The 16,387-nt window shown below is 36.4% G+C and overlaps 1 protein-coding gene across 7 annotated transcripts in view; it reads right to left on the bottom strand.

Annotated features, from left to right (window-relative positions):
* The window catches only part of PCCA (propionyl-CoA carboxylase subunit alpha), a 431,262-nt gene that overhangs the window by 262,178 nt on the left and 152,697 nt on the right, over window positions 1-16,387 (bottom strand). For 5 of the 7 annotated variants that reach the window (XM_060288232.2, XM_060288229.2, XM_070044087.1 and 2 more), the window contains one exon: window positions 15,324-15,360. The exons of 1 other annotated variant lie outside the window; for it this stretch is intronic. In XM_060288232.2, the coding sequence (XP_060144215.1) occupies window positions 15,324-15,360 (37 nt within the window). Of the gene's footprint in view, window positions 1-2,228; window positions 2,497-15,323; window positions 15,361-16,387 lie in introns of those variants that run through there. One more of the 7 variants, XM_060288233.2, reaches the window with a different exon arrangement.

Below are 16,387 nucleotides of genomic sequence, written 5' to 3'. Positions count from 1 at the left end.
GACCCTGTGCTCCGCAACGGGAGAGGCCACAGCAGTGAGAGGCCCGCGTACCGCAAAAAAAAAAAAAAAAAACAGAAACTTAGTACCAAAGTACTAAAAGGTTTCTATTCCTACTTTTCTGTACTCAACCTTCAAGGAAGGGCAGGTTTAACTGCAGGACAAGATAACTTCTCTGGTTTCCTTTCCTCCCAGCAATCAGTATGTCTTACTTTCTATCATAAGCAGCAATCCTCTTTCTAACTCTACCATCAAATTCTCATTCATCAACTCAAAAATATTCACTGAATAAATACTTTGTGCCAAACACAGACTTGGCTCCAGGGGATACAAAGATGAACAATTCAGAAAATTATCTGCTCTTCTGGCACTTACTATATTTGGTATCTAGTAGAGAACTATATGTAAATATACATGCACCTAAGTGTTTGTGTGTGTGTGAAACACATTAAGTGGTGATAGTTGCTACAATAAAAACAACAGAGGGATGTGATTCAGAATGATTAATGTTACTTTTCCCAGAAACGGCTTCTCTGAGAAAACTGATATTTAAACTGAGACTTAAATTGACAAGCTAGAGCAAGTCCTCTGAAAAATCAATGACGGCAGAATATTCCTGACAGAAGGAACAAGTTGGAAAGGTTATATAGGAGAGGACACTGACCTAATGTAGTCCTAATTTTTTAAGATCACTTTGGCTGCTCTGCAAGGTATGAATTGAAAAAGGGCGAATAGGGTTTCCCTGGTGGCGCAGTGGTTGAGAGTCCGCCTGCCTATGCAGGGGACGCGGGTTTGTGCCCTGGTCTGGGAGGATCCCGCATGCCGCGGAGCGGCTGGGCCCGTGGGCCATGGCCGCTGGGCCTGCGCGTCCGGAGCCTGTGCTCCGCAGCGGGAGAGGCCACAGTGGTGAGAGGCCCGCGTACTGCAAAAAAAAAAAGAAAGAAAGAAAGAAAGAAAAAGGGCGAAGATGGGAGAAAGGAGACTGATTAGGAAGCTTTGTGGTGGTCCAGCAGAGAGCGAGCTGTAAACTGAACTTGGCTGTAGATACAGAGAAAGAGAAAGACAGAGACTTGAAGGTTGTTTCAGAGGCAGAGTCAGCATGACGTATTGATAGTTAGGATATGGATGACAGGGGAATAAAGGAAGCCTCTAGGAGCTTAGGTGCTTTCCCATTTAGTGACAGTTATGGATTCCAAGCCTAAAGAAACAATTTTTCTTGACCAACTAATAGCACCATGTTGAGCTATACAAGACACACACTACATAATCCCCCCCCACCCAACCCCCTTCAAGCAAAACCTGCTCCTATACAGGGTGGCATAAACTGATAACTTAAAGGCTGATGAAATGACATCTTAATGATATAAAAATCATGAGTCATATAATAATCTTAGGTAGTTTTTTCACCTACAGTTTCTTGAATAAAAATTTCATAGACTATAATGACTGATGGAGAAGGAAAAGTAAAAAGAAGGAAAAAGTGAAATATTTCTTGGGAAATGTCCTAATTCCTAATTTGGTGGCACTAACCAGAAATCTCTCAAGGGTCAAACAGAAGTTGTGATTTTTTTTTTTTTTTGTCTTCTTTTAAAAACAATTAGGGGACTTCCCTGGTGGCACAGTGGTTAAGAATCCACCTGCCAGTGCAGGGGACACAGGTTTGAGACCCGGTCCGGGAGGATCCTACATGCCGCAGAGCAACTAAGCCCGTGCGCCACAACTACTGAGCCTGCACTCTAGAGCCTGCGAGCCATAACTACTGAGCCTGAATGCCACACCTACTGAAGCCCGCGCGCCTAGAGCCTGTGCTCCACAACAAGAGAAGCCACCGCAATGAGAAGCCCGCGCAGCGCAATGAAGAGTAGCCCCCACTCGCCGCAACTGGAGAAAAGCCCGCGCACAGCAACAAAGACCCAGCGCAGCCAAAAATAAATTAATTAATTTAAAAAAAAATTAGGAAACACTTATACAAGGTCTTTATTTCCCTAAAGAAAAGGTTCAAAGTAAAAGGAAATGAAAGTTGTTTCAGAGAGTAAAACAGTCCTCTAGATGGGCAGAACAGGCTCTGATAATGGAACGTCAGAAGAGAAAACCAAAAAATCAGGGGGGAAAAAGCCTAAGACAGACAGGAAGGAAATCCCCAGATGAAAATTATAAATACAAGTATTATGCATTATATTAATATTTGTTATATTCCTTTACTCTCCTTTAATGTAAAACAGTTCACTTACCTTTTCGGGTTGGGGGAGGGGAATTTTTGAAAAATCCAAGGTGGTTTTTGTATAGAGTGGTCCACAATTTGAATTTACCTGATTGTTTTCTCATTATTAGAGTCAGAATTTTTTTTTTTTTTTTTTTTTTTTTTGCAGTATGCGGGCCTCTCACTGTTGTGGCCTCTCCCGTTGCAGAGCACAGGCTCCGGACGCGCAGGCTCAGCGGCCATGGCTCATGGGCCCAGCCGCTCCGCGGCATGTGGGATCTTCCCGGACCGGGGCACGAACCCGTGTCCCCTGCATTAGCAGGCAGACTCTCAACCACTGCGCCACCAGGGAAGCCCTAGAGTCAGAATTTTTTAAAAAATTTAATACTCTACAGCTGATGCTATACCCTCAGTCTTAAATTACACAAGAAAGCAAAGGAAAAAAAAAAAGTCCATTTGTCCTTTTCCTCATAAAATTAGGTTTGATTACTTGATAAGATGGTGTCCATTAAATTTCCTCATGAAATAACATTTTCCATTTGCAATTAACAAATGATCTGTAGACTGGAAACTTGGAAACTGTGACTATCCTATACTCAATATTTCAACCAATAGTAATAATAAACATTAATGATTCTTGCTTTAACTAATTTCTACATTGTTTGAAGTAAAATGAGTTTAAAAAATGAAGATACAGTTTTTTTGCCTTCCTCAGTATTGCTTCTCCAGTAGCTAAAAGAGTGCCTGAAGAATAACATGAAAAATAATAATCACCAAGTAAATGTACTAATTAATTTCAGTAGTTGCAAATCATTTATTTTTACTGATGTGAAATATTTCACGGTATAAGCATACTGAAGCATTAATCATTCTACTGTGAGTGAACATTCAGATCTATACACACAATGCTCCCATGAATTTTTTTGTAGGCATTGCTTGGAATACTGGGCAAGAGGTTCCTGGAGCATATGTCTAGGAGTACAACCGCTGGATGGTATGCAACTCTTATGAAGTCTTTATTTTTAACAAGTCCAATTTCTCCAATTTTATCTCCATTATCACTGTACTTAATACAAACTACCAAATCTCTTCATAGGACTCCTGTAGTAGCCTCCTAACAGAGCCCCCTACCAGTACAATTGGTCCCATCAAACTACAAAGAGGTCAGCAAAATTTCTTTAATAAATAAATAAAATATATATATATATATAAATAAAATAAATAAATATAGGAAAACCTCTCTCTCCTGCCTAAAACGCTAAGGGTTTACATGGATGAATAAGCCATACATGTAAGAACCACAGATGTATAATGAAATAGAAATTATGAACTCACAGATAGGAAGTGTAGAAGGTAAAGAGAGATAGCCTAACATATACTTGTTGAGTCAGAATACCACAAAAAAGGTATGTTAGACTTGCCCTAAGAAAGCTTTAAAAAAAAGTCTAAAAGGTATCAATCTGAACATCAATTAACTTATCTATCAAACAAAATAAACTTGAACATCTTTTAAATAGAAATAAGAAAATCCAAATACAATATTTAACATTCACAATGTCTACAATCCAATAAAAAATTAAGAGACATGTTTGGAGGCAAAATGTGATCCACACAGAAGGAAAATAGTCAACAGAAACAAACCCAGAAATGAAGAACCTTAAAACAGCTATTACAATCCTATTACAAATTACAGTCATTACAAACACTGTAAGCATGGGAACGGAGTTAAAGGAAAAAGATCATGATGAGGAGAGAAACAGAAAATATTTAGAAATTAAAAATGGAATTTCCAGGTTTAAAAATAAAATGACTGAAAAGAAAAATGCAACAGTGTACAGAAAGAATTATACCATGACCAAATGGGATTTATGCCAGGTATGCAAGGCTAGTTCCACGTTCAAAAACCAGTTAATCTACCTCATCAATAGGTTAAAGAAGAAAAACTATATGACCATATCAGCAGATGCAGAAAAGGCATTTCACAAAATCCAAGAGTATTGAGTTCAGCAAGCTAGGAATAGAAGGAAACTTCTTAGACTTCATAAAGAACATCTACAAAATGTCTACAGCTAACCTCATACTTAATGGTGAGAATCTAGATGCTTTCTCCCTAAGATCAGGAACAAGGTAAGGATGTCCTTTCTTACCACTCCTATTCAGTATCTTACTACAGGACCTACCTTATGCAATAAGACAAGAAAAAGGTAAACAAATTGGGAAGAAAGAAATACAACTTCATTAGCAGGAAATAAAACTGTCTATGAAGAAAATCTCAAAGAATCAACAACGACCACCACCAAAACAAATCTTCTAAAACTATTGTGATTATAGCCAAGTTGCAGGACACAAGGTTAACGTACAAAAGTTGACTGCATTCCCAAATACCAGCAATTAAAACTTGAAGTTAAAAACACCATACCGGGCTTCCCTGGTGGCACAGTGGTTGGGAGTCCGCCTACTGATACAGGGGACGCGGGTTCATGCCCCGGTCCAGGAGGATCCTGCGTGCCACGGAGCGGCTGGGCCCGTGAGCCGTGGCCGCTGGGCCTGTGCGTCCGGAGCCTGTGCTCCGCAGCGGGAGAGGCCACAATAGTGAGAGGCCCTCATACCGCAAAAAAAAAAATAATACAAAATAAAAATAAAAACACCATACCGTTTACATTAGCCCCCTTCAAAATAAAATACTTAGGCATAAATCTAACAAAATATGTACAGTATCTATATGTGGAAAACTACAAAACGCTGATAAATGAAATTAAGGAAGACCTAAATAAATGGAGAAAGATTCCACGTGCATGGATAGGAAGACTCAATACTGTTGAGATACCAATTCTCCCCAAACTGATCTATAGATTCAATGCAATCCCAACCAAAATCCCAGCACGTTATTTTGTGTATATCAACAAAAAGACTTTAACATTTATATAGAAAAGCAAGAGACCCATAATGGCCAACACAATATTAAAAGAGGGTAACAAACATGAAAGACTGACATTACCCAACTTCAAGACTTACTATAAAGCTAAGTAATAAAATCACCATGATATTGGTAAAAGAACAGACAAATCAATCAGTGGAATAGCATAAAAAGCCTGGAAATAAACCCACACAAATACAGTCAACTGATCCTTGACAAGAAAGCAAAAGCAGCTCAATGGAGAAAGGACAGTCTCTTCAACAAATGGTACTAGAACAACTGGACATCCATAGGCAGAAAAATGAATCTAGACACAGTCCTTATACATTTCACAAAAGTTAACTCAAAGCGGACTGTAGACCCAACTATACAATGCTAAACAATAAAATGTCTAGAAAATAAATAAGAGAAAAATCTAGGTGACCTTTGGTTTGGCGATAAGTTTTTACAAACAACACCAAAAGTACAATCCATGAAAGAAAAACATTGATAAATTGGACTTTATTAAAATTAAACACTTCTGCTCTGCAAAAACACTCTTAAGAGAATGCAGACCCAAGTCACAGCCTAAGAGAAAATATCTGTAAAACATATCTGATAGAGAATTTGTATCTAAAATATACAGAGCTCTTAAAACTCAAATAAGCATATGAAAAGATCTTCAACATCCTATGTCATCAGGGAAATCCAAATTGAAACAACAATGAGATACTACTACACACCTATTAGAATGGCTAATATCCAAAATACTGACAACACCGAATGCTATCAAAGATGCAGAGCAACAGGAAACTTACTCTCAGATGGTGGGAATGAAAAGTGATCCTACCTAAAGCTAAATATAGTCTTACCACGTGACCCAGCAGTTGTAGTCCTAGATACTTACCCAACTGAGTTGAAAATTTATGTCCACACAAAAACTTGTGCACAAATGTTTATAGCACCTCTATTCATAATTGCCAAAACCTAGAAACAACCAAGATATGCCCAACGAGACAACTATAAAAGACCAACCAGTATGCAGAATTCTCTCTAGGATTAGCTAAGGCCTTTGTTGAGTCTGCATCTCAACTCAATTCAACTTCTCCTTCAATCCAGTTTCTTTCACTCCCTCACATGTGTTGGTCCCAAAAATACTCCCCAATAAAATTCCAGAGTCTGCTTCTAAGACAGGTATCCAATCTGTGGCAGAGGAGCACATTTGGAAGGCTGTTACAGTGATCTAGGCAAGAGATGACACTAGCTTAAACAAAGACAACAGTAGGATAAATGGAGAAAAGCTGATGAATTCAAGATTTAGGAAATGCTGACAGTGATATGCAAATGGAAAAACCACATAACGCAATATAATAGTGAATGCTGAGCCACAGAGAAAGCCTCACTGCTGATCAAAATCGAGACCCCTCTACTTCCTGCCTCTGTGATCCAGGCCGTTTCAGATGGCACAGAACTCCTCCCCACCCCACAATCTTACCAATGGGAAGTAAACATGTAGGATAAAGAAAATGTAAATTTTTGTTGTTTAAGGTCACATGCGAAGGGCAATAAAAATATGAAATACTGGAACTCTGATAAACTAATGACAATTGCATAGACTCAAATAAAAATTAGCACATTACTAAGTTTTCCGAGGAAATGTAATTCACAATCTACTGGGCAATTTGGCTGTCATGCAACACTTGGCTACGCTGAAAAGTTCCTATTGTGAATACAAAGAGATAGTTCCAAGCAATTTGGGAAAATAAATTCCATCATCAATGCATTTCCCATGTTGTGTTTATTTGGTCATAATTTTCCACTTTTTACTGTTGTCTTTTAATTACAAATTAGTTATATAGTTCGTTTAGTTTTATCATTATCAATTTAGTTTTGGTATAACTTTGGTTTAGCACACTTCAGACTGAGGTGATGCATATTTGTATTTATCTGCGGTCCATAATTATCCCGTAGCTAGAATGTAAACATATATGTGTTGCAGTCCAACTATGAATTATTCGTATCTACTACTACCACAGATATACACAACCTCTAACAAAGGTATGTGTAGGTGATATTTATTATCACTGAGTTTTTACCACTGGAAAATGAAAAAGGGTGAAGTGGACACAGGATATTTTGCCTTTCCTAAGATAGCCATGCACACATAAATACATAAATAACTATATAAATACACTGAGTTTAAATAAGAATGAACTAACATTATACACATAAAGTATAATCAAGCTGTGTTATAAGAAAGTAAACCAATACATAACAGTATTTTGTTTTAATATGGCAAAGAAAGGCAATTACATTTTTCTGGGAAAAACTGATCTGGTCTACCTATTTCCCTCTATTCGGGCAAATAAAAAATACTAGATCCCTAACTCTGATCCAGGGATCAGAAATTAAGCACACGTCAGTGTATAGATTAGAGCAGAGTGGGTTCACAGACAGAAAGTTTCCAAACAAAAACCAGTCTTAATGTCTTCACATTAGTGTCCGAACACTACGCAGAGCCTTTTGCAATAGAGTAACAGAAAAAAGAAAAGTCATGCAAGAATGAACTACAATAAAACAAAGAGAGGGAGGCAGTGGAAACAAATATGACATGGTAAAATACAGAGAGAGAACTTGTGAAATCATGCTTAAACCCAAAATGCATATACTGGAGTAATAAAAGAAAATGTAAGTACCCAAGTGACAATGGGAAAGAAAGAAGGGACGTGGAATACATGTTCCCAACTCCCAGGGACTATCATTCTAACCTTAAATGACTGCATGCATTACTTCAATAACAGGAAAACTGCAAAATAAAAACCTCATTCTTTAATGAATTTTACAAAGAATACTTTAACACCATTTTCTTCAACCTTAGGCATTTCTTAATAAATCTCATAAATAAATAGATAGATGGATAGTAAATGTGTCTTCTACTGAGGACCAAATTGGAAAATGAATTAATGTTACATAAGATTATGAAAAAGGTATAAATTGTAATATCTTTTCAAAGGCTTCCTCAATATATCTTTAACCACAAAGTCATACACTACATGTGAAAAGTTTTCTAAGCAGCATGAAATAAATAAAAGAAATAAAAGATTTCAGGGCTTAGCTAAGTATTTCTATCCATCTTTAGCATGAAAAATTTGTTCTTTTATACCAAAAAAAAAAAAAAGAGCAACCTTTTTTTAACGTTATACCATGCCAAAAGGAACATGAGAAGAAGAGGCAAAGGACAAGGAAAAAAATAGCCAGGGCAGAGAAGAAGAGACAAAGCAATTCCTATACACTTATCAGAGTCAGAGGCCAAGGCATATGGGAGAGCATAACTTGCAAAGAATGTGAAGATATCACGTCTACACTTAGTGTGAAGGCAATAAGGTTCAGGAAAAGACTCTCATACATTTAAATCTTAGATCCCTAAAAACTTCCTTTAGTCCTGCCTAGTGAATCCAAGGACAGCCTATATGAATTGATGAGCTATAGTCATTAACAACCACATACTAAATTTACTTAAATAATTGTAGTTTTTTTTTTTTTTTCAGTACGCAGGCCTCTCACTGTTGTGGCCTCTCCCGTTGAGGAGCACAGGCTCCGGACGCACAGGTTCAGTGGCCACAGCTCACGGGCCCAGCCGCTCCGCGGCACGTGGGATCTTCCCGGACCAGGGCACAAACCCATGTCCGTCCCCTGCACCGGCAGGCGGACTCTCAACCACTGCACCACCAGGGAAGCCCTAGATTTTTTTTTTTTAGTTATCTATTTGCTGAGAGTTTATCATGGTTTACTTAATATTCCTATTTCCCAGGCATCTCCATTACAAAACTGGAGATTAAGGAAAAACAGTGAGAAAATTATTGTCAAATCATGATCTATGAACACTATGAAAAAAAAAACCTTTAAAATGTATGACCACTTACTTCATTTCCATACTTATATATAAGTTTCTATTTTGGTTCATTCACTGAATAACCATTTGCTGAATATATACTATGCAATGATCATTGTCTTAAGTACAAGAAATACAAAGGAAACTAACCCATGGTCAATTTTACTATAAAACAGTAACCAGATGAACATAAAGCAAACATTTGCAAAGACAGAATTTACTTAATGGAGGGAGCCCCACACTATTTTAAGACAAGAGCAACCCATCAAGATAATTCAATAAAAGGGGCAGGCGGATACTTCCACATCAAACTAAGTCCCAGGAATATTGCTGGACAAGGAACATACTTTATGAGATACTGTTCTAGTTTGATACTATTTTCTCCTTTCCTTTAAATATCCGTCATAACTCAATCATTCACTCTTCCTTTTAATAGAGAATTACTTGAGAAAAATATGTATTCTATTGTTGGGTAGAGTGTTCTATATATATATATCAGTAAGGTCTCATTGGTTTAAAGTGTTAAGATCTCTACTTCCTTACTGATCTTCTCTGTAGATATCCTACCCAGTATTTAAATTGTACTACTGAAGTCCCCAACTATTACTGTAGAACAATCTATTTCTCCTTTCAATTCTGTCAATGTTTAACCTCATATATTTTGCATCTCTGCAGTTTGGTGCATAGATGTTTATAATAGTCAATATGTTTAAAATAATCAATGTATAATGTCTTTGTCTCTTATGACAGTTTTAGGCTTTAGTTTAAGTCTGTTTTGTCTGATATTAGTATAGCCACCCCAGCTCTCCTTTGACTCAGATTTGCATGGGATATCTTTTTCCATCCTTTCGCTTTTAATGTATTTCTGTCTCTGGATCTAAAGTGAGTTTCTCATAGACAGCAAAGAGTTGGATCATGTTTTTTATCCATTCTGCCAATGTCTGGCACAGTGAGATACCATTTCACACATACTAGGATGGCCATGATATTTTTTTTAAAAAAAAAGAAAGAAAAAAGAAAGTAACAAGTATTGGCAAGGATGTGAAGAAATTGGAAACCTCATACATTGCTAGTAGGAATGTAAAATGATTCAGCCACTGTGGAAAACAGTTCGGAGGTTCCTCAAAAAGTTAAACATAGATTTACCATGGAAACCAGCAATTCCACAACTAGGTACATACCAAAATAATTGAAAACAGGTATGCAAACATATACATGTATATGCATATTCACAGCAGCACTATCTACAATAGTCAATAGCTGGAAACAACCCAATGTCCATCCACAGGTGAATGCATAAACAAAATGAGGTATAAACACACTATGGAATATTATTTGGTCATAAAAGGAATGAAGTATTGATATATAGTAAAACATGGATGAACTTTGAAAACATAAAAGATACAAAAGGTCACATGTTTTATGATTCCATTTATATGAAATATCCACAATAGGTAAATCCATAGAAACAGAAAGTAAATTGGTGATTGTCAGGGGCCAGGAAATAAGGAGTGAATATTAATGGATAGATTCTTTTAGGGGTAATGAAAATGTTCTGGAATTAGCCTGTGGTGATGGTTCATTAATCCTGTGCATATACTAAAAAACACTGAATTGTACACTTTGAGAGACCAAATTTTATACTATTTAAATTTTATCTCAATTTTTTAAAATCAAATAATTAGTATAAAAATTTAGAACAGGTTGTCTCTAAATCTGAGGGGGTGATACTGACATGGAAGGAGTATGAGGGAACTTTCTGGGGTGACAGTAATGTCCAACGTCTTAGTGGGGTTTTGGGTTACACAGGGTGGGTATGCATATATCAAAATCAGCAAATACACACTTCAGACCTGTTCATGTTACTGTATATAAATTTTGCCTCAAGATAATCAAATTGTATACAAATACTGAATTAAGTTAAAGATATCTATGTTGAAGTATATAGTGGGATGCATCCTGATATTTGCAATGTACTTTGAAATGCACCAAAATTAAAATGGATTAACCAATGGATAGATAAGTGATAAAGCAAACCTAGCAGAAGATTAATAGTGGAGTGTTGGTGTTGGGTATATAGGTATACATTGTAAAAGTCTTTCAAAATGTTGTATGATTTAAAATTTTCAAAATAACACATTGAGGAAAAAGTTAAAAAACAAGAAAAATATCCAAAAGGCATGAGTACTTTGCAGAGATTTGGAATATAGTTATAAAACAGAATTACTGAGTGGTAATGTTAGAGTGTCTTCTCTTGAAGACATGACATTTAAGCCAAGATATGAAAGGCTACAAGGAGCCATCTATGTGAAGATATCAGCAAGAGTATTCCAGGCTTCCCACCCCACCCCAAAAAATCTTATTCTAAGGCCCTGAAGTTTGATGTAATCAAGAGAGCCAGTTTAGGGACTTCCCTGGTGACGCAGTGGTTAAGAATCCGCCTACCAATGCAGGGGACACGGGTTCGAGCCCTGGTGCCGGAAGATCCCACATGCCGCGGAGCAAGTAAGCCCGTGCGCCACAACTACTGAGCCTGCGCTCTAGAGCCCGCGAGCCACAACTACTGAAGCTCGTGCGCCTAGAGCCTGTGCTTCGCAACAAGAGAAGCCACGAAGAGTAGCCCCCGCTCGCCACAACTAGAGAAAGTCCATGCGCAGCAACAAAGACCCAAAGCAGCCAAAAATAAATAAATTTTAAAAAACAAAGCCAGTGTGACTGAAGTATGGTAGGCAAGGAAGGGAGTAGTATAAAATGAGATTGGAGAGAAAGGCAGGTGTCAAATCATTTGGGGCTTGTAGTCACAGTAAGGAATTTTAATTTTATCTAAGTGCAATGGAAAGTCATTAACGGGTTTAAAGCTGGGATCAACTGGGTGAGATGAGATGGGGTGTGTCCGTATTATTTAGTTTTAAAATATCACACTGACTGCTATGTGAAGAATGGCTTTGAAGTGTTTAAGAAAAGAAGTAGGAAAACTATTATAGTCCCTGCAAGAACAATGGTAGTTTGGAGGAGAGTATTGGTAGTCAAGATAGTGAGTAGTGAATATGGGAGATATTTTGAATGAAGACTTGACAGTATCTATTGATAGACTGACAATAGGATGACAGGGGAAAAGGAACCAGGATAGATCTTGGATTTTAGCTTTAGCCACTGAGTGAATGGAGTGACATCTACCGAGATGTAGAAACCGTGGGAGAAGCAGGTTTGGAGTATGGTGGATCTGAGGATCAAAAAAATTTTTCTTAAATTGGGTACGATTTGTGACTGTAAGGAAGACAGGCAGAAGAAAAGAAAACAATCAGTAATCTGGAAGTTGTTAAAGAACAGGGTTTAGATTTACAAATTCTTTTCCTTTTAAGAATCAATTTTGGCTTGATTGTATTAAGGACCTTTGATCCAGTAAAAAGATCAAACTTTAATGCAAATCAAGCTTACTGATTGCTGTTGCCTATCTCTGGGGTTAAAGATAAACTGGGGATCAATAGCCCTGTATCTTTAAACTTAAGAGAGGTCAAAAGGAAAAAATCAGGAGTGAGAATGAGGGAGACAAGGAAGCCCAAAAAACAAGTACATAGAAGTAACATATTAAGTCTTAACTGTCTCTCACCCTGTCAATGATAAGGGGCTGTCTGATTCTTAAATTCCACATATAACATGATTAAGTATCTTATACTATTTTACACAAAGTGGTAACTCAAATTTCAGCTCTCAACCTCTAATACCATTAGTTTTCCAAAGTATATTGAAAAACCCATGCTCTTTGGAGCTAAATGACCCTAAATTTAAAGGAGCCCACCAGTCAGTAGCTCTGTGACCTTGAGCAAATTACTTACCATTTCTAATCCTTAGTTTCTTAAATGTAAATGAAAATAATTAACCCAAGAATTAGCATTAGAAATAACATTCACAAAGTGCCTGCTACATGGAAAAAATGCTCCATAAACAAGAGCTACTATTATGCAAAAGGCACCTAATTCATCAATGCTCAACCCGGTAGTTTCCTCCTTAGGTAGCCCAGATCCCTGTTTCCAGAAAAGAAGTACAGATGAGAGAGAGAAGGGAACCACAGAAAAGACAATCAATTTCATTTTCACCATGTAACACAGAAAGAAGTAAAACAGAGAAATCTGTGAATAGGCATGACAAATGGACCATCCGCAACCTACAAATGGATAGGTTCAAAGGTTGATTATAATTCAGTTGTTTAGAACTGGGAACATATTTTCCCAGGGAATCAATGTTCAATTCAACTCTCAGACAAACTCACAAGAAGTCATCAAAATCATAATGTAGTTAAAATGTGATATATCTCAATAAAATTAGTAGAAAACTGATGAATCAACCAAACAATACAGAAAACCAAGAAACTTTAATAATATGTAATTTAACTTATTTTAGAAGCTGGTACTTGAGGGAAAAGGTTTTATGGGAGGTTTCGGTAGTGATTCAGAGGGGGTTTCAGGGAAATTTCAAAAGCTTTATAAGGCTGATGACCCTGGTTCTTTATTATGTTTTACTTCGCCTCAAATTTTATGGCTTCCCTTTCTTTCAGCATAAGCAAAACACTAGCACTCTTATACTTAATAGCCATGATTGCGATCATTCATTTCACGAATGAGAAGGAGCAACTGGGGAAGAACTAGAGGAAAGACAGGAAAGAAGAAGGACCATAACGGATGTGCCCAAATGTAAAGAAAAGAGCCTTCAATTGAATTAGGTAAACTCAGTAAGTAAAAAACTGAAGGGGGTTGAGGGTGGTTAAGTACAGCACTAAAATAGTAAGGGAGGAAAAAGCCAGGTGATGAGAACTGGTCAGAGTCCCACCATGATTCACTGGTTATTTTAAAGGTCACAATTTTTTTTTTCCTTAAAGTGGAAAACAAAAAAAGAGCAAGCAAAGCAACCTGCCACTTATACAAAGGGAATTCTCAAGAGCTGAAGATTCATAATTAAAATTGTGACACACCAACAGAATTCAAGATTTTCTCCTAACCCCTTTTTAGTTCTCTAAATTCCTCCAAATATTCTGTTCTTTTTATGTAGATACTATTGTGATAACAGCATTATTATGTCCTGTTATACAGATGATAATAATATCTAAACTAGAACTAGAAAGATGACTTTTGACATTTACAAGTACACAACAGAATAAAATTATTTTAGGAAAGTCTCCTCAAAAGCCAGCAGACATGTTATAGCCTCTTAGGCTATGAGGAATGCAGTGATTTCAAACCAGAGAGAGAAGCTTTTGATTTTCTTAAAGACATAAACCACAAATCAGTTCCATGTAGTCCAACCTATATTCAGAATCTAGCAAATCTTCCTGAGAAGTACTGAGATGCTTTTTGATGCTTTTTGAAGCCTGAAGAAATGATTAATGAAGAGATGTTATAGTCAAATAAAATAAGATTTTCTAGGGCTTGGTCTTAAGTCCAGGACCTATATCAGTCAAATCAGCCAAAGTAAATGCTCTCCAAATGAATAAAATAATTCTAAATAATCAGAGAAAACAGGACTAAAGAAATGTTAATGTGGGATGCTGAAAAGCTTGGCCCCATCAGTGCAGGAATGCTAAGATGCTGTGATTTCCTAACTACCAAGCATTGTCTAATTTCTCTCATCTACCCACAAATTTTTGTCAAATGTAAACAAATATGAGCTGATTAATAAAACTGTAAAATTACTTAATAGCATTACTAATCTATGATAACAGTATGCCCATGCATTTTCTTAATTAACAGGTATTGAAAATACAATGTCAAGAGTGCCAGGAATATTTTTGAAAATAAAAAGTCAGGGAGCACTGCCCCAGTATAATTATACATACAAAAGGCAAGTAAAACAGTCATTAAAACGTCCTTCAGTTTACCTTTTCCTCCAATTTAGAATATTCTGTTCTCACATCCTATTTTCTCTTTCCTAACAAGATTTTTAAGTTGATATTTAAATTCTTAGGAAAAGGTAAAAACTTGAAGAGCCTTGTCAAATACGGAATCTTCATGTTAATCACGTATGTCCTTTAGTAAATTGCATTCAACTACATATATATAAATTTACATTACATCCAATCTCAAGAACTATTAAGACAATTCCTTAATTAGCCAGTGATTTTCTCTTACAAAGGAACTATAATTAAGGTCAAATTACTCTTTAAAGTTCCTTTTAATAATAGAATATGGTAATTCCGCTGATAAATTCTTCCAGAGGAACAAGTAATCAGAAACCTGAAACTATTAAACTATTATTTGCTCTTTGGGGATTACGTATTACATGTTTACTCAACCATATCTGCTAAAAGACATAGATATCCTACCAAAGTTAATTTAAGAACTTACCAATTTCCCTTGCAATTCTGACAGCTTCATCTGCATCCTGTAAAAGCAGGAAATGAGACCCAACATTAATCCCATCAACCATTGCACAATGTCTTTAGGGCAGTCATATATTGCACTACTGCCTCCTCCGATTCATTTAATGTTCAATTTTACAACCTTCTAACTCTTTTTATTCAGAGAAATGTAAAATTAATACCATAAGTGGAATGTAAATTCTACCTCATCCTTATTATATTAAGAAACTCAAAGCAGTTTGAAATGAGCTGGCAGGAAGCACTACCAGAATTGCCAAGTGATTTGGTGCAGTTGCTGGAATTTAACGGCAGAATTTAGATGTTTACAATCAATACTGAACCATAAATCAGATCATTAAAGCTTGTCCACAGCCAGCTTGTTTCTGTCTCTGATATTTATATGTCATGTTTTCCTTGATTCTGTCAGCAGGGGGAGTTGATTCTCTATTGTTTGGGAGGAGATCAACAGATTTTCCAGAAACAAAAAAGTAAATTTCTAGTATCTATAGGAATTGCCAATTGTTCCCCTCAAAAAATTCCTTTAGTAATCTCCATTACTTTTTCTTTTTTATTTCATTTTTTTGGGGGGGTACATATTTTATCTTTACCAGTTACATCTTGTTAACGTAAATTAAAACCTGAAATTCAATGAACCATCTAGTGGGGGGAAAACTTCCAAAAAGCCAAGGAAAGAAAAGGCATTCTAAAACAGTACAAGGTAACACTGTAAATCAACTCTACTTCAATAAAAATTTTAAAAATAAAAATAAATAAAACAGCACAAGGTAAAAGTTTATGAATGTAAGGATTACTTACTGCTAAATATCAACCAATGCTACTGAATGGACCAAAACTTCCCTTGAATCTAAACCATTTCATTGATCATTAATTCTCACCTAACACGTCCAACACAGGACATTTCCCCCAGATAACAGTAAAGAGAAAGCTGAAAAGATTTTAAGTCCAAGTAAATCCTAGTAAATTTAACTTTTTAAATAATTCAGTGACATACACTAAACTATTACAGGGAATGACAGTAATGTTTTGAAA

Source organism: Globicephala melas, chromosome 18, assembly GCF_963455315.2.
Source record: "Globicephala melas chromosome 18, mGloMel1.2, whole genome shotgun sequence".
NCBI classification, from domain to species: Eukaryota; Metazoa; Chordata; class Mammalia; order Artiodactyla; family Delphinidae; genus Globicephala; species Globicephala melas.
This window is presented reverse-complemented; position numbering and strand designations above follow the sequence as displayed.